At 44.8% G+C, this 26,919-nt stretch overlaps 1 protein-coding gene across 1 annotated transcript; it reads left to right on the forward strand.

Annotated features, from left to right (window-relative positions):
• Positions 1-4,715: 4,715 nt before the first annotated feature.
• On the forward strand, positions 4,716-9,109 carry LOC109774728 (pyruvate kinase, cytosolic isozyme-like). The gene is made up of 3 exons (XM_020333487.4): positions 4,716-5,051; positions 7,550-8,011; positions 8,087-9,109. The coding sequence occupies exons 1-3, from the start codon at positions 4,800-4,802 to the stop codon at positions 8,900-8,902; spliced, it is 1,530 nt and encodes a 509-aa protein (XP_020189076.1). The 5' UTR covers positions 4,716-4,799; the 3' UTR covers positions 8,903-9,109.
• Positions 9,110-26,919: the final 17,810 nt, after the last annotated feature.

Consider the following 26,919-nt stretch of genomic DNA (forward strand, 5'->3'; position numbering starts at 1 on the left):
TTACGTGGCTGCTATGGGCTTCTAGCAAGAACCGTTCTTACCTACGCATAGACCTGGCTCTGATGCCACTTTTGGGGAATGCAGTAATTTCAAAAAAATTCCTACGATCACGCAAGATCCATTTAGGTGATGCATAGCAATGAGCGGGGAGAGTGTGTCCACGTACCCTCGTAGACCGAAAGCGGAAGCGTTTAGTAACGCGGTTGATGTAGTCGAACGTCTTCGCGATCCAACGATCCAAGTACCAAACGCACGGAACCTCCGCGATCTGCACACGTTCAGCTCAGTGACGTCCCTCATACTATTGATCCAGCTGAGGCCGAGGGAGAGTTTCGTCAGCACGATGGCGTGTTGACGGTGATGATGAAGTTACCGGCGCAGGGCTTCGCCTAAGCACTACGACAATATGACCGAGGTGGAAATATGTGGAGGGGGGCACCGCACACGGCTAAAGGATCAACTTGTGTGTCTATGGGGTGCCCCCTCCCCCGTATATAAAGGGGGGAGGAGAGGGCCGGCCTAGGAGGAGGCGCGCCCAAGGGGGGGCAATCCTACTCCAAGTAGGTTTGCCCCCCCCCTTTCCTATTCCTACTAGGAGGAGGAAGGAGGAGGAGAGGAGAAGGAAAGGGGGGTCGGCCCGCCAAACCCTAAACCAATTCGGTTTGGGCCTAGGGGGGTGCCCCACCACTTGCATGTTGCCCTCTTTCTCCACTAGGGCCCAATAAGGCCCATTGACTCCCCGGGGGGTTCCGGTAACCCCCCGGTACTCCGGTAAATGCCCGAACTCATCCGGAACCATTTCGATGTCCAAACATAGCCTTCCAATATATCGATCTTTATGTCTGGACCATTTCGAGACTCCTCTTCATGTCCGTGATCATATCCGGGACTCCGAACTACCTTCGGTACATCAAAACACATAAACTCATAATACCGATCGTCACCGAACGTTAAGCGTGCGGACCCTACGGGTTCGAGAACTATGTAGACATGACCGAGACTCACTTCTGGTCAATAACCAATAGCCGAACCTGGATGCTCATATTGGTTCCTACATATTCTACGAAGATCTTTATCGGTCAAACCGCATAACAACATACGGTGTTCCCTTTGTCATCGGTATGTTACTTGCCCGAGATTCAATTGTCGGTATCATCATACCTAGTTCAATCATCGTTATCGGCAAGTCTCTTTACTCGTTCCATAATGCATCATCCCGTAACTAACTCATTAGTCACATTGCTTGCAAGGCTTATAGTGATGTGCATTACCGAGAGGGCCCAGACATACCTCTCCGACAATCGGAGTGACAAATCCTAATCTCGATCTATGCCAACTCAACAAACACCATCAGAGACACCTGTAGAGCATCTTTATAATCACCCAGTTACGTTGTGACTTTTGATAGCACACTAAGTGTTACTCCGGTATTCGGGAGTTCCATAATCTCATAGTCATAGGAACATGTATAAGTTATGAAGAAAACAATAACAACAAACTAAACGATCATCGTGCTAAGCTAACGGATGGGTCAAGTCAATCACATCATTCTCTAATGATGTGATCCCGTTCATCAAATGACAACTCTTGTCCATGGCTAGGAAACTTAACCATCTTTGATTAACGAGCTAGTCAAGTAGAGGCATAATAGTGACACTTTGTTTGTCTATGTATTCACACATGTACTAAGTTTGCGGTTAATACAATTCTAGCATGAATAATAAACATTTATCATGATATAAGGAAATATAAATAACAACTTTATTATTGCCTCTAGGGCATATTTCCTTCATTCCCTTTGTCATCGGTATGTTACTTGCCCGAGATTCGATCGTCGGTATCATCATACCTAGTTCAATCTCGTTACCGGCAAGTCTCTTTACTCGTTCTGTAATGCATCATCCCGCAACTAACTCATTAGTTTTATTGCTTGCAAGGCTTATAGTGATGATCATTACCGAGAGGGCCCAGAGATACCTCTCCGATACATGGAGTGACAAATCATAATATCGATCTATGCCAACTCAACAAACACCATTGGAGACACCTGTAGAGTATCTTTATAATCACCCAGTTACGTTGCGACGTTTGATAACACACTAAGTGTTCCTCCGGTATTCCGGAGTTGCATAATCTCACAGTCAGAGGAACATGTATAAGTCATGAAGAAAGCAATAGCAATAAACTAAACGATCATAGTGCTAAGCTAACGGATGGGTCTTGTCCATCACATCATTCTCTAATGATGTGATCACGTTCATCAAATGACAACACATGTCTATGGCTAGGAAACTTAACCATCTTTGATTAACGAGCTAGTCAAGTAGAGGCATACTAGGGACAATCTGTTTGTCTATGTATTGACACATGTACTAAGTTTTCGGTTAATACAATTCTAGCATGAAAACTAAACATTTATCATGATATAAGAAAATATAAATAACAACTTTATTATTGCCTCTAGGGCATATTTCCTTCAGTCTTTGCTCCTCGTTGATACCAACACATGTCACATGGAGGTTGCGAAATCTAGACACCACATGTTTACCATGTAGGTGTCTAGCTCAAGTTATCTGGCCCTTTAAATTAGAAACAAACATTACATACGACATGGACAATCAACCTCATAAAGAATCATCAAAGTAACCAAACATAATTATAATAAGTATTAGGCACGATCACATGTTACCATTCCCCACATCTCCCATACCTTAGGTGGACTACTCGCACATTAGAGTGATCACAACCAAACATAGAGATCTAGTAAAAGGAAATCATATTAATAATAATATAGCTTTTCATGACAAGACGAATGAATATCTGGATAAAGATCTCTAGGCCGGTGTATGAATCGGTTTTACAGACCCTAATCTTACAAGAATGAATCTCTTTGTAATTGTGGCATTCTCGATGTGGAATATAGGATCACTGCTCAATGAGAGGGAAGCTAGATTAGATACGAAGGGCTCTCAGAATCAGTGGAATAAGCTATGGAAGGTAACGGTTCTAACAAAGATCAAAATCTTTGCTTGGAGGTTAGCCAATAACTTGATTACTATAGGGGAGGCATTATTGAGAAGGCGCATATTAGACTCGAACACGTGTGCAATCTGCAGTAGGGCGAGCACTCCATGGATACATTCACTCATTTTTATGTCGGATGTCGAAGAGTGTATGGGCGCTAGTCGACAAAGGTTTTCCACAGCAATTATGACATGTAGAGCCGAAGATGCCAATATGTGGGTGGCGACGGTGCAACACTCGATGAACGAGAAGCAATTCGTTAAGGTTCCAGTCACCCTGTGGGCCATTTTTTAGGCACTTCAACATCGAAACTTTCAGAGTCCATATCGCCGATGAATTTTATTAACAAATTCCTTCATGATCTTGATATGATATCGCCAAAGAAACAAATTGGTACTGTGGGTAAAAGGAGCACAGTGAGAAAGTGGTGAAGCCTTCCGAAGGGTCAGAAATATTAACGTAGATGCAATGATATACAGGAAGGGGGAGATGAGGTCATGTGCAATATGCTGTGGGGATGACCAAGGAATTTCATTTGGGAGCTTCGGTCATCTGTTACGAAGGTTTAACTAACCCTGAGATTTTAGAAGCTTCGTCGTATTGCGAGGTGTTGCCGTTGGCATATGATATGAATCTTCACCGAGTAAGAGTGACCATAGATTGCACGGGCATAGTTTGTCATTTAGATAAGATTTCTCTAGGTCCATTGGTGGTGATCATCGAGGATCAACTTGAAGCTACGCTCTTTTACGGGATTCGAGATTGTGCATGCAGGAAGAGAGTCAAGTTTTGAAGCACATTTTGGCGAAGGTCGCGATCAACTTCCATTTGGATGTCATGTTTGATTAATCACAACTCCAGATATTATTTGTATTAATGATATTATTGATGTTTAAATAAAGCGGTGAATTATAAATAAAAAAACTCGCTTGACGAACCCTCGATCTCTTGGGGGGGGGGGGGGAGCTTGACCGTTGCATAAACAAACTACTTAGCAACTCGTTTGCTTAATATGACCGAGCACTTCAAGTACACATTTTAGGTCTAGTGGAATGTAAACGTGAGAGGGACCGTTGAATTATGTTTCTACATTTTTACTAGTCATTCACCAATACAAATATTTTCGCTAGAAGTTGTTGTAGAAGCTGCCTATATTTTTGAAGAGAAGCCCGGATTGGCTTGGTAGGAAGTCTAAATTGTCCTACAAGTAATATCACTTGAGACTTTGTGCTTGATGTTGCCGCGCATAGATTAGCTAAAGTAGGTGTCGCAGACGATCTTTGTAAGGTTTGGTTGGGGGTTACCCCAGACTTTGTGCTTGATGTAATCTCGGATGACATTCCGAGTGCCATGGGTTAAATAAAAGCGGCAATATTGATCCTCAAAAAAAATATCACTTGAAATACAAAATACTTTCTCTGCAAGCTTAAAAACGCAATTGAAGGAAAACGAGTTAAGCCCTCTTCCACAAGAAAACCCAAAAGGCAACATGTTTTTTTTCCTTCACGAGAAGGCCAAACGCGTATGTACACACGTATATTTTGCAAAAAGGAGGGGGGAAAAGTGAACCCAGCCCTACCGTTTTACCCTAGCGCCCCCGGCCACCCCGGCTCGTACGCCTTCCCCCGCACCACCCTTTATATATTCTCTCGCACCGCCACCGTCCCTTCCGATCCAACCTCCTCTCCTCTCCTCTCCTCGCCGCTGCGCATCAACCGCTCGCGCCTCGGCGGGTCCTTCGTCTCGCACCACCCCTCCCTTTCCCCGGCCGTGCAATGGCGGACCTGGCGCTCGGCGCGGGGCCGGAGGAGATTTGGCGGCGGCGCGCCAAGACCAAGATCGTCTGCACCCTCGGCCCGGCCTCGCGGTCCGTGGAGATGTGCGCGCGCCTCCTGCGCGCCGGCATGTGCGTCGCCAGGTTCAACTTCTCGCACGGATCCCACGAGTACCACCAGGAGACCCTCGACAACCTCCACAAGGCCATGGACATAACCGGCATCCTCTGCGCGGTCATGCTCGACACCAAGGTCCGCTCCCTCTGCATGCCCCTACATCTTGTATTCCAAGCCAATTTGCACGCTCTAATTTTACCTTGTGATTGGCTTGTCATATATCATAGGAACTACTTTCTTTTTTTTGCGACAATCATAGGAACTACGACTTGACCCGATCTGTTTTTTGTGCGCATATTTTCCTTTGATTCTGCTGTATTTATTGCGTAAATTAGCCTATACATGCGACTTGTGTACCTTGTTTGCACAGGCGTAGCAATGAGCACAGAACTTCCTCGTAGAGCTCTTACATTGTCATACAGATAGTTAGTTTGGATTTGTTATGCCAGCTTGCATACAATTAGGCATCTTCAGTGTTCTGAAGACAAATGCCGAGACAAGAAATCTAGTGTGTTATATTGTACAATGTGAATTTGTATTGTTCATTGGACAATTGTTTCTTCATGGATTGGTAGCTTTTGGCTGTGGCAGCTAGGCCTAGCAAATTAGGATTTCATGCTAAATGTTGGTGTCCAAATTGGCAGATCATAATTCATCCCCTTCACACGTTGCTTCGAATGTATGGTGTACTGGTTGTTTTGCTATATAAGGTTGCTGTTAGGTGCATTAATAATGCTAACCGACTCCCTGATTAAATCTTTTGCGCTATATTCTAATCATACTATATGAATGTATGATGTATGACATATGTTGAGAAGTCCTTTTCTATAGTCGACTGCACATATAAATCATTCATATCCATATCCGCAAGATTGTATAGTCGACTACACATATATATCATATCACCATCTCGCCCTGATTACAGGCGGTTGGTATTAATTAGTTCCTTAAAACCTTGCTATACAGATCCAGAAAGTGCCATATACTGTTCATTTGTGGGCTGAAGAAATATGATTGGACCTTTATAACACCCAGAAACATATGCCTTTCACAAAAGAGGCAGTGTGCCACCAGGTGCCATGCAATTCAATGGGATGGTTTCTTGTACCATGTGGTTTAACACTTTTTGTGTGCGTCTGTGATAGTTCAGGTGCAGACGCCACGCAGATCCGCCCATCGCCGCTCACACCCGTGCCCTCCAGCAACGGCACCACCACCGTTCGCCTGTTACCGTCCGCCGGCAAACTCCGGCAGCAGACTCTCTCCTACCTCCTCACTCAGCGTGGATCTATGGCAGAGAAAGCAAATAAACCTTAGTCCCCTGTGCTCCACTCTACAGATCACACGCAAATTGGGGGAAAATCACTCTCATACCTACGGATTGGATGCATGAGGAACTCCATTAAGCGTCGGTCGCCCGTTCTCCCACTTCCTCCCTCTCTACCTCGTCACCTAAAATGGCTGCCGCATTGGGGAAGAAGAGTCTGGATCTGCAGTCGTTTCAAGGCTGTCGCTCTCTTTTTTTAGGATGGCTGTCGCTCTTGACGGAAAGCATCTTATCCGAGCCACGGAACAGACGTACAACAACGAACCTGGGCCATGGCTCAGCCCGTCATCGGGAGACGGCCGCCAAGCAGCTGGCCCACTCCTAGCACCTGACACATATGTATTCTCGCACAGTGCGCAATTACCAGGGCTTCAAAACCAACCGTATTAGGAATTGGCCCAGATCCCCATGCGCTAGCGAAGGCACAAGATATCGAGCGCATATGTGCTCGTGACCATATACTCTGCGTCCATTCTCTCGATGCTTTGTAGGTTCCCACACGTACCAGCTTGTACAAGCAACGAAAGAAACACACACCTCTAAGAAGAAATGCTGGTGTACATGTATACTTTTAAAAACCAGATTGGTCATTCAAGCTACCACTTTACTGGTTCATTAGTAGTTCACTGGTCTGCTTGCTGGTATGGATATATTAATATCGGCGTTATTACTTGATCTAAAATTGTGGTGTTATGCACCACAATTTATTAGTAAACCTTGTGTAGAAAAGGATAAAGTTTGCAGCTATATATGATTGCAAAGAGACTCATGCTTCAGTATTAAAGTCTAAACATCAAGAAACTGCCTGTCATAAAAACGTCAAGAAATTAAAATTGGTTTCTACACTATGTTTAACGACCAATGTGCGATTCACCTATCTTTTGGCTTGTTATTCATGTTTCATTTGGTGGCTCTATATTATTGGTCTGTTTAAAAATTGGGTTGACTTTGAAGGTGAGTGATTTTGTGATCGATAGTTGTATTGGCCTGGATTTTTAGTACTGGATGAAATGCATTATATACAAAGATATAATTTACTTGTGGCATACGGTTTACAGGATCTAGCCAATGCACTAGATATTCATTCACTTGTATGATATATAGATTACTAATTATTAGCTTTCTGGCTTGCATATCAGAATTTACTTCATTCTACTGACTATGCTAAAAGCTGCTTCCATGACCTTGTACCTAGAACTCTATTTGAACATCTTGTAAAGTTCAATGTAGCACATGAATCCTCCTACATGAGCTCGGCCAGCATTATTTATTTTCTCAACTATGCCAATCTACTGTCTTTGTACAGGGACCAGAAATTCGCACAGGCTTTCTGAAAGACGGCAAGCCTGTAAAGCTGAATCAGGGGCAAGAGATTACCATAACCACAGATTATACCATCAAGGGTGATGAGACCATGATTTCCATGAGCTACAAAAAGTTGGCTGTAGATGTGAAGCCTGGGAGCACTATACTATGTGCTGATGGCACCATCACACTCACAGCGCTTTCTTGTGATCCTGAGAAAGGTCTAGTTCGCTGCCGATGTGAGAACTCTGCTCTCCTAGGTGAGAGGAAGAATGTCAATCTTCCTGGCGTCATTGTAGATCTCCCAACACTTACAGATAAGGACAAGGTGGATATCCTACAGTGGGGAGTGCCAAACAAGATCGACATGATAGCACTCTCCTTTGTACGGAAAGGATCAGACCTTCAGATGGTCCGAAGTGTGCTCGGTGAGCATGCCAAGTCAATCATACTTATGTCCAAGGTATGTTTATGCCCACAAGCTTGCATTTTATTTTAGGTTGTTTTATTGCTTCTTATGCTAGTTTCTTACGTGCAGGTTGAGAATCAAGAAGGTGTTGCTAATTTTGATGACATACTTGCAAATTCAGACGCCTTCATGGTTGCACGAGGAGATTTGGGTATGGAGATCCCTATTGAGAAGATTTTCTTTGCTCAGAAGGTTATGATCTTCAAATGCAATCAACAAGGAAAGCCTGTTGTCACTGCAACCCAGATGCTGGAGTCGATGATCAAGTCTCCCCGCCCTACACGGGCAGAAGCAACTGATGTCGCCAATGCTGTCCTAGACGGAACTGACTGTGTGATGCTTAGCGGTGAGACTGCAGCAGGGGCATATCCAGAGTTAGCAGTGCAGACAATGTCCAGCATCTGCTTAATGGCAGAGACCTATGTGGATCACGGTGCAGTCTTCAAGTTGATTACCGCAGCAGCACCAGTTCCTATGAGCCCACTTGAGAGTTTGGCATCGTCAGCTGTTCGGACGGCTAATGTCTCCAAGGCATCGCTTATCTTGGTCCTGACGAGGGGAGGTACGACTGCAAGGCTCGTCGCGAAGTACAGGCCAGCGATGCCAGTATTGAACTGCGTGGTTCCAGAGCTGAAGACCGACAATGATTTCGACTGGACTTGCAGCGACGAGGCTCCTGCAAGGCAGAGTCAAATTGTTAGGGGCCTGATCCCAATGTTGAGTGCCGCTACTGCAAAGGCTTCTGATACTGAGGCCACCGAGGAGGCCGTCAGTTTTGCCCTGGATTATGCCAAGAAGCTCGGCCTCTGCAAGTCGGGAGATTCAGTTGTTGCGGTGCATCGTCTCAGCGCATCATCCCTCGTCAGGATCTTGACAGTGGATTAGGGTCAGGTGAGGTTGGCTCATGGGGGCAAATTTTGTTAGGTTGTTATCGGATCCTCGCTATCATTTTGTTGGCTCATCCCACGTCGTGAGTCCTATATTACGTCTTGTGTTCAGCTACGCATAGTAAAGAGTTGGTGTCGCCCATTCTGAATATCTTGCTAAATAATACATACTCGCTACTCAATATATATGCCAGTTCGTTCAGTATGTTGTTTTGGCTGTCTTAAGTTTTATACGAAGATCATATATTGTGGCGTTGTGCTGTGGTTATTTTTTACTGTACACATGCAGTGTGAGCAGCTGACCAGGTTGCTTTTATAAGAGTTTTGTGACAGAGACCTTGCATAAAGAAAAGAAGAGGATTTGTATTTGCAAGTTGCAATCGTAGGGCGTTAGTCAAGGCGACAAAACTTAGCTCTCAAACTTTATCGAATAACCTAGGACTTTTAGTATCATAACCTCTAGAAAGACTCTACGGTCGAGAGAAGAACAGGAACCTCTTGAAAGAAAGAACCCGCGTCCGAGAGGGGCGTTTTGACACCCTGGAGCATATGCTCTTGGTTTTTAAATGTATTTTGAAATGTCACAAAATTCTGACAAAAAAATTTGTGCGTACATCGCAATATTCTACGTGCTCACAATCTTGTCAAAAACAATCAACTTCCGAAGGGGCTTCTTGAGAGACATTTTTTCCTACAAAACTTCGTTTGCACATAGAATGTCTATAAGTACGCGTCAGAATTTGGAATTTTTTGTCAAAGTGATTTTCAATATATAGAAGGTTAATCACACTCTCGCAACTTTACATAAGGTAGAGGTGGTTTTAGGGCTGATAGTGGATAAGTCACCTTTATTGTCCCTTTATAGAACCGTACGTGAGATTTTTACGGCTCCTCGGTCAATTCTTTCAAAGGGATCATTTTCCTCGTTTGAAAGTCTTCGCCCTTTTTCCACTCCATTCCCAAGACTAACTAAGATCAACTGAGCCATGTTTTCTAATTTAATACTTTTCATTTATGCACGATTAAAGAAAAAGATTGTTCTTTTATTTACCAAACATATGCAAATCAAAGCACGTCTTATAATAAGAAGAAATCTTTCTCGGTATCAATCCGCTTGCCCCCTCATTCTTTGAGAATGAGGATAATCCTTTTCGAGTTAACATTTCTTCATTTGGAATCTGGGCTCTTCTATCTTCGACTGGAGTTAGGGCATCTCCAATGCAAACCCTTAAAATGGACACGGTATTTGTCCGGGGATAGTGGTACGGTAGCCAACCATCCAACGTTGCCTGCATACATTGCAAACCGCATTTGAACAAACCAGATGAATTTCATGCAAGCCAAATGATTTTCATCTAAGCCGAACCAAAATCATTACATTTTTCACATATTTCAACTAAACTGTATTAAACTGGGCTTTTTAAACCCAGTCTAAATGATTGCCGACCGTCGCGGCGCTCGTTTTCCACGACTTGTCTTCCCATGTCCGACAAGCACACCGACCGGGCGTGAGCCCCGGGAAGTGAAGCTGTAGGAGGGGAAGAATAGGAGTGGCTGAAGACTCCCTCTTTAATGAGGTTATACGAGCAAATGCCTGAAACCAAATATGGTATGGGAGCATGTACTATTAGTGAGGAATGTTCAATACGGATTCTAGATGCCCTAACAAAACTTTGTAGGAAGATATCGCGAGAAATAGTTGATGATCGAACTCGCTCTCAAAATAAGTTGTGTGGTGTCTTATGTGCTACTCTTCCTCGCCTGAGTCCGCCTCGTCCACGGTCGCCTGTGCCTCCTCTTCCTCCAGGTCATCCCTCTCCACCAGCAGGACGCGCAGTCGGCATTGCTCACGGCGGATATCATGTGTGATGCGCATGGACTCGTACAACGCCCGCTGCTCATCCAGGCATGCGACAACATCGTCGTTCGCTTGCTCGCCGGTGATTTGCCCCTCTGAAACACGTTGCTCGTCGAGGAGCCGGGGGTTGTAGCTTTGGTCCTCCTATGTCTATCAGAATGCGGACGCCGGTTGTTCCTACTGCTCTTCCACCATTACGGCGTTGAAGTGCTCCCGTGCCTGGTCCAAGGTGACGCCAGCATGGGCCGGCGGGGGCGGTGGCGCCGGCTCGTCATTGTACACCTCGTCCATCGTCTCGTCGGTGTCATTGCTCCCCCGTGAGATCACCGGCAAGCCGACCTCTATCCGGCAGGCTCGGCGGGCCTGCCAGCCGGCCGCAATTCCGAAAAGCTCTTGCTTCTATTCGGTGGAGAGGTTGTCTCACTGAACTTTGGAGCTCGAGGTCATGGTGGACATGGTGCACAGAGGAGATCGGGAGCGGAGATGTGGTTCGGATCTTGCCGAGCGTGGTCATGAATAAATAGTAGGCACTGGCCAGGTCAAGCGGCGGGCTATATGAATGTGGACGCCGGAGTGAGTTTCTCGGTAGTCGCGGTTGTTTAATGTTGGCAGACGGACAGACATGGTGGCGTTTAAATGCGGAGAGAGCTGTCTGGTAAAGTCACTCCCACATTGAACAGGCGCGGATACCAGGACGCGGCGCGTGTAATGCTCTCGGTCGGCGCTCGCTGCTTTAATGTCGGCCAGTGAGAGGTCGCGCCCGCTCTTGGCCGACATGAATACGGCGCTGGCGCTCTGGAGTGACTCTGACTGGCAAGAATGCGCGGCAACTGCTTCACGCGGGAAAAATGCGGATGAGGGAAAGGGTTGTGGGTGGGTCCATGGTGTCCGACGAGTATGTGGCAGTAGTCTGGACGCCTGCAAAGCCCCTGGTTTGTTTCCAACTCGCGGAAAAACAAACGTCACCGATCGGCCGACCAATAAGATATCACGTTGGAGGGTAAATTACGTTCGGACCACACGGTCCGAATGGATGTGGGCAGTCTGAGTGTCCACGTTGAAGATGCCCTTACAACCTTTAAATTCGAGTGAAACGAGCCTTTGCTAGTCACAGATTCGGCTGCCCATTCACTATTACTCCCTCCATTCACAATACATTCTTGAGAAGTTGGTTCCAATTTTATCAGCATGCAAAGTGTCCACCTCAATGTCCCACTAAGCAATGCATTTAAGGCATGCACACATGCCAACTCACCTATCATGCCATATTAGCAAGCATGCAATTAAACTACCGAATTTCCTTGCTCTACTTAATAGGTACCATCTGTCCACAACCACGGCCACATGTCATGTCATCACTTATGTTTTTCTTCTTCTTCTTTGCTTCAATTTATTAAGCGTGAGTCAGTTATCTCCTTCATGCAAAAAGAAGCAGCAGAAACGGTTGGCGGTTCACATGCCCACTATCTCATTGATATTCAAATTCTACACAAAACTATCACATGAGTTCTTCTAATAAATAGCAACAACCTTATCACCCGACGAGGATTCATGATTTCTTTCCTTCCCTTGCTTAATCTCTTCTGCGGAACCCAGACCCAACGTGGGTATTGTACGACTCTACATACCTATAGAGGTTCAGAGACTGACATTGGTGCGGAAAGACGATGGTACTGATTTTGCTGTGGCCGTGGACAACGTCAGTGCCGAGATTGGAATAACAACAAGGTGGGACGAGAGGGCGAAGCACTACATGTCATCGATCATGCCGGCCAAATCGGACGGGGGCACCGCGGTCACGGGGCGCACTGCCGCTGAGGGTGTTGCCGCGGGCAACACCATGAAGCCACCTCTATCAGGCCATCTGGCTCTTCTTCTCCCGCAGTATCATGCAACCCAGCAGAGTCAGGCATGCGCGCGTCCCACATCTCTTACTATTTCTCCAGCACTCATCATCAGTCTGAGATGTATCCGCTACACGAGCAGGTCATTGCATTGCGTCACCGCCGCTAGGATACCTGGTTGGCCTCCTCCTGCACACTCCACCTACTCCTCACAACATCTGTTGATTCAACTGCAACACAACCAGTTGTTGTAAATGGGAGAAACAACCTTCACATATGGCTCTTAAATCTCGTGCTTCCTTTGTACTGTTTCTAGCATAAACTGCCACGACGTCTATTTTACGATCTACTCCCTCCGTCCCATAATATAAGAGCGTTTTGACACAACAATAGTGTAAAAAACGCTCTTATATTATGGGATGAAGGGAGTAGATGCTATGCATACATATAGCACTATGTAAGTTAAGCGAAGTCACATGCCCGAGAAAGATTAGAGCATCTACAGCTGTTCGGTCCCCAGGGGCTTGAAATAGCGCCACCTGGGGGCCAAACAGCGATGAAATCGGTGTGGAGGCGGTCGGGTTCCCAACCACGGCCAAACGCCGTTATTTTAACTAAAATTCAGCTAAAAATAGACAAAAAGAAACGAATTTGGCTAATATTCAGCGCTTTTCATTCATATTTGTACATACTTAAAGAAGAGATAAAAACATAAAAAAATACGCCACCCGCCGCCGCCCGAGCCTTCTACATGCCGATGAGCCTATAGAAGTTGGTGTAGTCGTCGCCGCCGCCGTCCTGCATGCCGTCGCCGTCACTGCTGCACCCCTACCCTGGGTCGCCGTGGCGGACGGTGTTGGATGGCCCGGGCGCCTCCTTGTCGCTGTCGTTGAGGATGACGCCGCCGCCCTCCTCGCGGCCATGGCTCCGGGCGGCGATCTCCTCGAGGGTGCGGCGCTTGCGCTCCATCTCCTGCTGGACGTAGTCGTCCCACGCCCATTTGAGGCCGGTCTCCTTGTCGGCGGCCATGGCCTCGTGCTCCTTCTTCACAGGAAGGAGCACCGGCTCGGTCTTCGGCTTGACAAAGCGGGAGGAGGGAGGAGAAGGGACGCCGCCCTCGTTGATTACAAGGGTGCCGCCATGGGTACGCCGCCCGATCGGTGTCTCGCGTGGCTCCGACTTGACAGGAAGGAGCGCCGGCGACCCGGAGGAGTGGGAGCCCGACGAGGACGATGAAGGCATCTCCATCCGCCTCGGTGTCCAGGAGCTGCCGCGGCGGCTGATACGTCTCCAACATATCTATAATTTTTTATTGTTCCATGCTATTATATTATCTGTTTTGGATGTTTTATATGCATTAATATGATATTTTATATTATTTTTGAGACTAACCTATTAACCTAGAGCCCAGTGCCAGTTTCTGTTTTTTCCTTGTTTTAGAGTTCCGCAGAAAAGGAATACCAAACGGAGTCCAAACAGAATAAAACTTTTGCGATGATTTTTCTTGGACCAGAAGACATCCAGAGGACTTGGAGTGTAAGTCAGGGAGGCCACGAGGTGGCCACAAGGACGGAGAGCGCGCCCAATGGGGTAGGGCGCGCCCCCACCCTTGTGGGCCCCTCGTGACTCCACCGACCTATTTCTTCCTCCTATATATTCTCATATATCCCAAAAACAACAGAGAGAGCCACGCAAACACTTTTCCACCGCCGCAACCTCCTGTACCCGTGAGATCCCATCTAGGGGCCTTTTTGGCATCCTGGCGGAGGGGGATTCGGTCACGGAGGGCTTCTACATCAACACCATTGCCCTTCCGATGAAGCGTGAGTAGTTTACCTTAGACCTACGGGTCCATAGCTAGTAGCTAGATAGCTTCCTCTCGCTTTGACTCTCAATACCATGTTCTCCTCGATGTTCTTGGAGATCTATTCGATGTAATACTTTTTTGCAGTGTGTTTGCCGAGATCTGATGAATTGTGGATTTATGATCAGCTTATCTATGAATATTATTTGAATCTTCTTTGAATTCTTATATGCATGATTTGATATCTTTGCAAGTCTCTTCGAACTATCGATTTGGTTTGGCCAACTAGATTGGTTTTTCTTGCAATGGGAGAAGTGCTTAGCTTTGGGTTCAATCTTGCGGTGACCTTTCCCAGTGACAGAAGGGGCAGCAAGGCACGTATTGAATTTTTGCCATCGGGGATAACAAGATGGGGTTTTCATCATATTGCTTGAGTTTATCCCGCTACATCATGTCATCTCACTTAATGCGTTACTCTGTTCTTATGGACTTAATACTCTAGATGCAGGCAGGAGTCGGTCGATGTGTGGAGTAATAGTAGTAGATGCAGGCATGAGTCGGTCTACTTGACACGGATGTGATGCCTATACTCATGATCATTGCCTTAGACATCGTCATAACTTTGCGCTTTTCTATCAATTGCTCGGCAGTAATTTATTCAACCACCGTAATATTTTCTATCTTGAGAGAAGCCTCTAGTGAAACCTATGGCCCCCGGGTCTATTTTCCATCATATAAGTTTCCGATCTACAATATTAGTTTCCGGTTTAGTTCCTTTGCAATCATTTACTTTCCAATCTATAAACCAAAAATACCAAAAATATTTACTTTACCGTTTATCTATCTCTATCAGATCTCACTTTTGCAAGTAACCATGAAGGGATTGACAACCCCTTTATCGCGTTGGGTGCAAGTTGTTGATTGTTTGTGCAGGTATTCGGTGACTTGTTCGTTGTCTCCTACTGGATTGATACCTTGGTTCTCGAACTGAGGGAAATACTTACTCTACTTTGTTGCATCACCCTTTCCTCTTCAAGGGAAAAACCAATGCAAGCTTAAGAAGTAGCAGGAAATATTTCTGGCGCCGTTGCCGGGGAGATCTATGCCAAGTCAAGACATACCAAGTACCCATCATAAACTCTCATCTCTTGCATTACATTATTCGCCATTCGCCTCCCGTTTTCCTCTCCCCACTTCTAAAATGATTTACAGAGAGATTTGCCTTTGTCTCGTTCGATCTTATGATTGCTTGTGTTGCCATGTGCCTTCCATTTTCTTGCATCTTCACTTGCTGAAAATCTACTGTTATGGATCCTCATCCTCTTGCTAATCTTTTTAAAAGATCCAATTATGATGAACCAATTGCTAGTGAGTTTTGTGCACTAGATTACCTTTATGAGGTTTTGCTTGAAATTCGTGAACCTAAAAGTTGTGATGAAGTGTTGAAAGAAGAAATTTATGAAGTGATTCAGGATAGCTCCTTGAATGAAAAGCATGATTGCAATGATATTATTATAAATTCTATTAATTTCAATTGTGTTAATGATATGCAAAACCCTAAGCTTGGGGATGCTAGTTTTGCTATGTCCACTACTTGTTGCAATGATCATGATTGGGGTGATTCTTCTTATAATCTTGAAAAATTATTTAAGCCCCATGATAAATATGAGACTGGTAATAATGTTTGCAATAATGTCGAAAGTGGGTTTGGAATAGTGTCAACTTTAGATCCCACATATTTGGATGATGTTCAATCTTATGAAGTTTTTGATAAAAGTGGGTTTGGTCATGACTTTATTTAATGATATTCCCACTATTTTGGAAGAGTGTCAACTTTGCATGCATGTGGATCATGTAGAGAAAAATTTATGTGATAGTCATATTGTTGAATTTGAATATGATCCCACATGCAATTATTATGAAAGAGGAAAATATGGTTGTAGAAATTTTGATGTTACTAAATTACCTCTCGTTATGTTGAGATTGCTATTGTTTCTTTCCTCTTCCTTGCATACACTAGTTTTTGCTTGCTATGATAATTTGTTTGCCTATAAGATGCCTATGCATAGGAAGTATGTTAGACTTAGATGTGTTTTCCACATGCTATATGATGCTCTCTTTGCGCTTCAATTCTTGTCTTTCATGTGAGCATCATTGAAATCTCAATGCCTAGCTAAAAGGCTTTAAAGAAAAGCGTTTGTTGGGAGACAACCCAATATTTTTCCTTGCTGTTTTGCAATAAATAATTCATCTAGCCTCTGGTTAGATGTGGTTTTGTGTTTTAATTAGTGTTTGCGCCAAGTAAGACCCTTGGGATAGCTTACGGTGATAGTTGATTTGATCTTGCTGAAAACAGAAACTTTTGTGTCCAAGAAAATAATTCTCATTTTTTATAGAAGAGTGCTTTTGAGTTGATTCTTTCTGCACAAGATTAATAAACAAATTTCTTAGGTCGTCCTAATTTTTCAGAATTTTTGGAGTTACAGAAGTATTCGAAATATCCAGATTGTTACAGTCTGTTCTGTTTTTGACATATTCTGTTTTCTATGTGTTGTTTGCTTATTTTGATAAATCTATGGCTAGTATCGGGGGTATGAACCATGCAAAAGTTAGAATACAGTAGATATTACACCAATATAAATAAAGAATGAGTTCACAACAGTACCAAAAGTGGTGATTTGTTTTCTTATACTAACGGAGCTTATGAGATTTTTTGTTGAGTTTTGTGTTGTGAAGTTCTAACATCCCAATTTTCAATTTGGATGTTAACCATTAGGTCATCATTTGCATCCATGCTCATTGCATATTTAATTTGTTTTGATTAGACATTTTGATCCTAGAAACCTTAAGCAACTCAAGGACCATTTGAGAAGAGTTGGAGGTTTCCATAAAATCCATTTTTGAATTTTCAAAATTGGTAAATTGGATCAAAGTGATTTTTATTTGAATTTTTTTCCGATTATTTCAAAATAAATAAAATAATGAGAGAAGATAATATGCCTTCTTCAAAACAGAGGAAATAATGGAAATTTCATTTTTAAATAAAAATATTTGTTTTATTTGAATTTTATTTGAGATCTTATTCGAGTAAATTAGGGAAAAATTGCATTTTATCCCAGAAAAATATTCATGTTGTCCTAAATATTAGTAGAAGACCGCGAAAATTGTTTTTGGGATTTTAGGATTTTGATTTATTTTATTGTGTATTTTTCTGTTTCGGCGAAATTATTTAAAAAAATTCTTTCAGACCGACCGGGCCAAAGGCCCAGCCGGCCCAGCCGCCGCCGCCTTCCATCACGCCGCGCCGCCCGTGCCCGAGCTAGACTCCGGCAAGGAGTCCGACGCCGCCCCGCCTCCGTCGCCCCCTTGCCCAAGCCGACCCCTCCCCCTCCCCCTTTATAAGCTGCCGCACCCCCTCTTTCCTCACCGCCGCCACCCGCCTCCCGCAGCAGCAGCGGCCGCAGCCACCGCCGCCTGCCGCAGTCGCCGCTGCCGCCTACCGCTCCACTGCGCCACCCCACGCCACTCCGCCGCCCGTCGCCCCGCCTCGCAGCCGCCGGAGCCGCTTCCGCCGTCACCGGAGTTCGCCGCCGCCGCCGGTTTTCCCACACCGAACCAGCAAAAACCGAAGAGAAACCGCCCGTTTTTATTAAGTTTGGTTTATTTTTATAGATCGATTTTATTTTTAGGGTTCGCTAATTAGCGAACGTTCACCCGATCTTCTCTGTTCGCGAACGAATTCGTTCGTTAGTCTCTGTTAGCGGACGTTCGTCCGATAGATTTTTATTTTTAGTTTTATTTTTGGCCAGTGACCAATCCGTAATTTCTTTTATCGCAGATTAGTCCCTGATCTTCAAACCTTCGCTACGTTTTGCTCGTTTGTCCAAATCGAGTGACTCAACTTCACACCTTGTAACACAGGCAAGAACCCTTTCTTTGCTTGATCCATTTTGAACTTCTTCAAAACTTTATCAAGGTATGTGCTTTGTGAAAGTCCAATTAAGCGTCTTGATCTATCTCTATAGATCTTGATGCCTAAAATATAAGCAGCTTCACCGTGGTCTTTCATTGAAAAATTCTTATTCAAGTATCCTTTTATGCTATTCTGAAATTCAGTATCATTTCCGATCAACAACATGTCATCCACATATAATATCAGAAATGCTACAGAGGTCCCACTCACTTTCTTGTAAATATAGGCTTCTCCAAAAGTCTGTATAAAATCATATGCTTTGATCACACTATCAAAGCGTATATTCCAACTCCGAGAGGCTTGCACCAGTCCATAAATGGATCGCTGGAGCTTGCACACCTTGTTAGCACCTTTTGGATCGACAAAACCTTCTGGTTGCATCATATACAACTCTTCTTTAAGATATCCGTTAAGGAATGCAGTTTTGACATCCATTTGCCAAATTTCATAATCATAAAATGCGGAAATTGCTAACATGATTCGGACGGACTTAAGCATCGCTATGGGTGAGAAGGTCTCATCGTAGTCAACTCCTTGAACTTGTCGAAAACCTTTCGCAACAAGTCGAGCTTTGTAGACAGTAATATTACCGTCAGCGTCAGCCTTCTTCTTGAAGATCCATTTATTCTCTATGGCTTGCCGATCATCGGGCAAGTCAACCAAAGTCCACACTTTGTTCACATACATGGATCCCATCTCAGATTTCATGGCTTCAAGCCATTTTGCGGAATCTGGGCTCATCATCGCTTCCTCATAGTTCGTAGGTTCGTCATGGTCAAGTAACATGACCTCCAGAACAGGATTACCGTACCACTCTGGTGCGGATCTTACTCTAGTTGACCTACGAGGTTCGGTAGTAACTTGATCAGAAGTTTCATGATCATCATCATTAACTTCCTCGCTTACTGGTGTAGGAATCACTGGAACTGATTTCTATGATGAACTACTTTCCAATAAGGGAGCAGGTACAATTACCTCATCAAGTTCTACTTTCCTCCCACTCACTTCTTTCGAGAGAAACTCCTTCTCTAGAAAGGATCCATTCTTAGCAACGAATATCTTGCCTTCGGATCTATGATAGAAGGTGTACCCAACAGTCTCCTTTGGGTATCCTATGAAGACACATTTCTCTGATTTGGGTTCGAGCTTATCAGGTTGAAGTTTTTCACATAAGCATCGCAGCCCCAAACTTTAGGAAACGACAACTTGGGTTTCTTGCCAAACCACAGTTCATATGGTGTCGTTTCAACGGATTTAGATGGTGCCCTATTTAACGTGAATGCAGCCGTCTCTAAAGCATAACCCCAAAACGATAGCGGTAATCAGTAAGAGACATCATAGATCACACCATATCTAATAAAGTACGATGACGACGTTCGGACACACCATTACACTCTGGTGTTCCGGGTGGCGTGAGTTGTGAACTATTCCGCATTGTTTCAAATGAAGACCAAACTCGTAACTCAAATATTCTCCTCCACAATCAGATCGTAGAAACTTTATTTTCTTGTTACGATGATTTTCCACTTCACTCTGAAATTCTTTGAATTTTTCAAATGTTTCAGACTTATGTTTCATCAAGTAGATACACCCATATCTGCTCAAATCATCTGTGAAGGTCAGAAAATAACGATACCCGCCGAGAGCATCAACACTCATCGGACTGCATATATCAGTATGTATTATTTCCAACAAGTCTGTTGCTCGCTCCATTGTTCCAGAGAACGGAGTCTTAGCCATCTTGCCCATGAGGCATGGTTTGCAAGCATCAAGTGATTCATAATCAAGTGATTCCAAAAGCCCATCAGCATGGAGTTTCTTCATGCGCTTTACACCAATATGACCTAAGCGGGAGTGCCACAAATAAGTTGCACTATCATTATTAAACTTATATCTTTTGGCTTCAATACTATGAATATGTGTATCACTACTATCAAGATTTAGTAAAAATAGACCACTCATCAAGGGTGCATGACCATAAAAGATATTTCTCATATAAATAGAACAACCATTATTCTCTGATTTAAATGAATAACCGTCTCGCATCAAACAAGATCCAGATATAATGTTCATGCTTAACGCTGGCACCAAATAACAATTATTCAGGTCTAAAACTAATACCGAAGGTAGATGTAGAGGTAGCGTGCCGACGGCGATCACATCGACTTTGGAACCATTTCCCACGCACATCGTCACCTCATCCTTAGCCAATCTTCGCTTAATCCGTAGCCCCTGTTTCGAGTTGCAAATATTAGCAACAGAACCAGTATCAAATACCCAGGCGCTGCTGCGAGCATTAGTAAGGTACACATCAATAACATGTATATCAAAGATACCTTTCACTTTGCCATCCTTCTTCTCCGCCAAATACTTGGGGCAGTTCCGCTTCCAGTGACCAGTCCCTTTGAAGTAGAAGCACCCAGTCTCAGGCTTAGGTCCAGACTTGGGCTTCTTCACTTGAGCAGCAACTTGCTTGCCATTCTTCTTGAAGTTCCCCTTCTATGACACCCCAAAAATTTGACCTTGTTTTATCAATTAAAATTTTGCCAGGAAATAAAACTTTTCCATTTGTCTAGATTTACTCTTTGGATATTATGGGTTTTACCTCAAGTGGAACTTTCCAAAAGTTTTATTGGACTTATATGCCCTTTTTATAAAAACAATTCTTTATCAGTGGATTTATTTGCAAAATTAATTTTCATGAGCTTTATTCTCTTAAGATGGTTTTCATAAATTTTGGAGCCCCTTTTTGCACTGCAACCATTTGACAAATGCATTTAAAATTTCCACCAAAATTTGGGGATGTCATGTGATGTTTCCACATCACTTTTATGCAAGAATATCTTGTGGTCATTGGAGATTTTGAACTCTACATCAACTTTTCAAATCTGGTCCAGTAAACACCTTTGCACTACAACCTATTCAAATCTTCCTTAAAAATTCTTCCAAATGTTTGGAGATGTCAGTAGATGCATATAATTAAGTTTTATGCAAAAATCCAGTGATGTTCTTTGAAGCATTTGAGTGGGTCAACCTCTTTTTCATTCTGGTCCAGTTTGGTGATTTGTACTGCAACCCTATTTTTATTTTGCTCTAGTGCCCCTGAGCTTTTTCCTACCTTTAGCCCTCCCTGCAAAACCCTTAAGTCCAGGAGAATGGACTCATTGGAGGATTTTAAGTGCCTGCAATGAGCCCCTGTTCTTTCTGGCCAAAACTGAAGTTTTGCTAAACTTGCACTAACAAGTTTCTGGTTTCTCCCAAATGACCTTACCATCATCATCTATATCTAAAGAGACCCTGATCTGGAGATTTTGGCCACTCCAAGAGTTGCCTAAATGCCCTTGGCATTCTGTCGAACACTTAGTGTGCACAGTCAGTTTTGGGCATGTTTCCTAGTTTGCACTATGATCTTGATCCACCGACCCAGCAACCTTGTCCACTAAACTCCTGGCTATCCCTACCCTAGTCCTGTTAATTGCCAGCCTCACCCTCGCACTCTAGGCCGCCCTGGCATTTCGTCGAGCATGTCCCGTGCGTGCTCTGGGCGCGCCCAGAGCGCATGTTTTGCACGCGCGCGCACTGAGCCGCCGCGTCGCACTGCCGCCCTCGTCGCGTCCCGTCCCTGGCCCCTGCTCGCCCGCTGAACCGCGCACTACCTCGCCCACTCTCCACGCCATCTCTGGCGCCCTGCAGCGCCGCTGGCAGAGCTCTTGGCGGCACGCAGGCGTCGGCAGTGAGCCTCTGCCATGTTCGGCACCGCCCAGACCACACCAGCGCGCCAGCTGCCCCTGTGAATAGCTCGGTCTTATCTCGAAGCTCGTCGGCACGCGCTCGTCGCCGCCACGTCGTCCTGCAGCTACAGCACGGCTGTCGCCGGCGTTCTTATCCTCGGCCACCGCGGAATCGACCCGGAGCGCCTATTTAAGGGATCCCCGGACTCGTTCAAGACCTCAGGCGACCTCCAGCCTACCCTCTAGAGCTCCCCAAGCAGTGGATTGGCCGGGAGAGGCCATCGTCCCCAACTCCGGCCGGTTCGGCCGCCGCTGCCCTCCGGTGGAATACGTCGCAGCCAGACCCTCCCCCGCCCATCCAACGCCACCAATCGCTTCCTCTTGTCCTTGCGGAGCTGTCTAGCGGCTCAGCCTCGATTAAGGACCACCGGAGCCCAAAACTCACTTTGCTCCCGAACCTCCGTCCGCCGCGGAGCTCGCCGCCGGTGACCTCCTCCATCCCCACCTGCCTAGCGCCCACCGAGAGGACCGCCTCGGTGTGGACGATCCATCCCTGGCCTCAGGTGCCCTCGAGGAGCCGCCGTTCATCGACGACGATCACCGGAGTCCTGCTCTCGTTCGGCAGAGAAGAGGAGGGAGAGGGAAGAATGGTCAAACCTGACCAGTGGGCCCTCTGGACCCACTGTCAGTGACTCGCACGCCCGCCCTCTCTGGTTAAGTGACAGCGCAAAGTCCCCGAGTACGTCTCCTCTGCTGCGAAAGCGTATTTTTTCCCGAAACGTTTTCTTATCTGGTTTATTTAAAAACAGAAGTTTGACTACTCTTTGACTGGCTATAACTTTTAAAATAAAACTCCAAATGAGTTGATTCTTTTTCCTATCTCTCTCAAATTTCAGCTAGTTTATTTTAAGATTTATTTCAAAAATATTTGAGACAACTTTTTGTACTGTGTTTTGAAATATTTGTTATTTGGACATTTTTCAAAATAGGAAATGGAGAAAAGGGAAAGCTTTCAAAAAGTGCACCCTTTGCATACTCTTGAAGGCAAGCATTTCTGAACTCTGGCATAATATTTTTGTGTGGTGTTTTGATACGGTTTCGACACCACTTTGACTTGGAGCATGCGTTATTTTTTTATATAACGGTAAAATCACACGCATGAGTGCATTTCTGGAGATACCTTGCCGTCATTAAGGGATATGTTGGTGAGAGTGATCATCCTCGTGAACCCTTCATGCATACCGGAAGGAAGCCGGGAAAGTCGTGGTCTTGGGTAGACACGAGCTTGTCCCTAGTTCCCCGTCGGGACGAGTGTGTCCGGTATGGCATGATGAGATTTGATGAGCGGTGATTCTGTCTGTTGATGGAAATATTTTGGTTGTGTTAATCATTCTGTGAATACTTGGACCTCCTGAGTCGGTCATAGGTCGAGTCTTGTTCAGTGGCTTCCCCTACTTGTTTTGTACTGCCACTTGTCCCTGTCGCAGGCAGGGTATGGTTCAGTAAGTTGTCAACCCCTTGCCAAGGCACACACCGTACAGAGAGGCCATGGTGGAAGATACCGGAGGCCTCCGGTAGGCATGCCACCTGGTCCGGGGGCATGGGTGTTTCCGGTTGGGACCGAGAGGGGGGCACCCCTTAGAGCGCGCGAATATAAATTTGATCCCATGCTACGTCGAGGTTGTAGCCTCCCCACTTAGAGTTTTGCTTGGCAGGTGTCGTGGGTGATTCCAGACATCGGTAAGTTAAGCTGGTGTGTGCAGGTCAAGCGTGTTCTCAATTAAAAGGCCGTAGGCGGAATTAGTCCCGATGGGCTAAATAAATCCGTTACTCGTGGGTAAAGAGTACGCCCTCTGCAGAGTACGCCCTCTGCAGAGGATATATCTATCCAGATAGCCATGTCCATGGGTAGGACTACAGTCTGAGATGAGTCTAGTGACGGTATTCGGATGGAGAACGGCTAGACTGGATCGCAGTAACGGTATTCGGATGGAGAAACGGCTATGCTAGGATATTGTTTATGAACCGTGACATCTGAGGATCATGTGTATTATTATTATCATGAACTAACCATTTACATTATTTGGATTATTGAGTATCCCTGGGACGGTTCTACCTCCTGGATATTCACTGTGATTATTCTTATACAAGCCCTTTATGTGGTGTCGCTCAGACGCCCGACTGCGGCATGTTTGTTATTTAATTATCCTTTATAAGCCCTTTATGTGGTGTCGCTCAGACGCCCGACTGCGGCATGTTTGTTATTTAATTATCCTTTATAAGCCCTTTATGTGGTGTCGCTCCAACGCCCGACTGCGGCATGTTTGTTATTTATTTATCCTTTATAAGCCCTTTAGGTGGTGTCGCTCAGACGCCCGACTGGGGCATGTTTGTTATTTAATTATCCTTTATAAGCCCTTTATGTGGTGTCGCTCAGACGCCCGACTGCGGCATTGTTAATTTATTTGAATTTTCTCGAGGAGTCATTTCAGACACTCGGTCAGAGCATTCTATTTTACTCCCATATTGCATGTTCATGTTTCTTCCCGCATGCGTGCATCTCAGACTTTCATTTAATTTGTGACAGACGTATAATCATGATTATTTCGGAGCACGATTATCTCTTGTTATATTTTGCCCGCGTCCTTAATGTTTGCGAGTACATTCAAACGTACTCATTGGTTTGTCCCTAGCTATTGTCTTGGCCAGATTCCTCGCTTGGAGATAAGCATTCCGACGGCAGCCCCGGAACCTACGCGTTGACGATAGCAGCCTCGCGAAGATAGGAGTTATCCTGGTCAGCTGTTCTTGTGGGAAATGGAGTCCCATAGACGCAGATGTACCACAAACCGCTTCCGCCATCAACCATTAGAAACCAAGTGTTGTACTCCTAGGCCACAATGGTCTTGTACTACATATTTTGTATGTTGCTTGGAATTCTTATATCAAGTTGGTGCCTCATCAGCTAACAGTAATCCTGGGGCTGGTGAGCACAAAGGCCGTTTTTTTGGGAAATTATTATCCCGAAAATCCGGTCGTGACACCTTCTTCCCTTTACCCTTTTTCTTGAAACTAGTGGTCTTGTTGACCATCAACACTTGATGCTCCTTCTTGATTTCTACCTCCGCAGCCTTTAGCATTGCGAAGAGCTCGAGAATCGTCTTATCCAACCCTTGCATATTATAGTTCATCACGAAGCTCTTGTAGCTTGGTGGCAGTGATTGAAGAACTCTGTCAATGACACTATCAACCGGAAGATTAACTCCCAGCTGAGTCAAGTGATTGTGGTACCCAGACATTCTGAGTATATACTCACTGACAGAACTATTCTCCTCCATTTTGCAGCTGTAGAACTTATTGGAGACTTCATATCTCTCAATTCGGGCATTTGCTTGAAATATTAACTTCAACTCCTGGAACATCTCATATGCTGCATGACGTTCAAAATGTCGTTGAAGTCCCAGTTCTAAGCCGTAAAGCATGGCACACTGAACTATCGAGTAGTCATCAGCTTTGCTCTTCGAGACGTTCATAACATCTGGCGTTGCTCCTGCAGCGGGTTTGGCACCTAGCGGTGCTTCCAGGACGTAATTCTTCTGTGCAGCAATGAGGATAATCCTCAAGTTACGGACCCAGTCCGTGTAATTTCTACCATCATCTTTCAACTTAGCTTTCTCTAGGAACGCATTAAAATTCAACGGAACAACAGCACGGGCCATTTATCTACAACAACATAGACATGCAAAATACTATCAGGTACTAAGTTCATGATAAATTAAAGTTCAATTAATCATATTACTTAAGAACTCCCACTTAGATAGACATCCCTCTAATCATCTAAGTGATCATGTGATCCATATCAACTAAACCATGTCCGATCATCACGTGAGATGGAGTAGTTTTCAACGGTGAACATCACTATGTTGATCATATCTACTATATGATTCACGCTCGACCTTTCGGTCTCAGTGTTCCGTGGCCATATCTGCATATGCTAGGCTCGTCAAGTTTAACCCGAGTATTATGCGTGTGCAAAACTGGCTTGCACCCATTGTATGTGAACGTAGAGCTTATCACACCCGATCATCACGTGGTGTCTCGGCACGATGAACTGTAGCAAAGGTGGATACTCAGGGACAACACTTATACCTTGAAATTCAGTGAGAGATCATCTTATAATGCTACTGTCGTACTAAGCAAAATAAGATGCATAAAGTATAAACATCACATGCAATCAATATAAGTGATATGATATGGCCATCATCATCTTGTGCCTTTGATCTCCATCTCCAAAGCACCGTCATCATCACCATCGTCACCGGCTTGACACCTTGATCTCCATCGAAGCATCGTTGTCGTCTCGCCAACTATTGCTTCTACGACTATCGCTACCGCTTAGTGATAAAGTAAAGGAATGACATGGAGATTGCATTTCATACAATAAAGCGACAACCATATGGCTCCTGCCAGTTGCCGATAACTGTGTTACACATGATCATATCATACAACAATTTATATAATCATGTCTTGACCATATCACATCACAGCATGCCCTGCAAAAACAAGTTAGACGTCCTCTACTTTGTTGTTGCAAGTTTTACGTGGCTGCTACGGGCTTAGCAAGAACCGTCCTTACCTACGCATCAAAACCACAATGATTTTTCCTCAAGTTTGCTGTTTTAACCTTCAACAAGGACCGGGCGTAGTCACACTTGATTCAACTAAAGTTGGAGAAACAGACACCCAGTAGCCACCTATGTGCGAAGCACGTCGGTAGAACCAGTCTCGCGTAAGCGTACGCGTAA

This window comes from Aegilops tauschii, chromosome 4, assembly GCF_002575655.3.
Source record: "Aegilops tauschii subsp. strangulata cultivar AL8/78 chromosome 4, Aet v6.0, whole genome shotgun sequence".
Classification (NCBI taxonomy): domain Eukaryota; kingdom Viridiplantae; phylum Streptophyta; class Magnoliopsida; order Poales; family Poaceae; genus Aegilops; species Aegilops tauschii.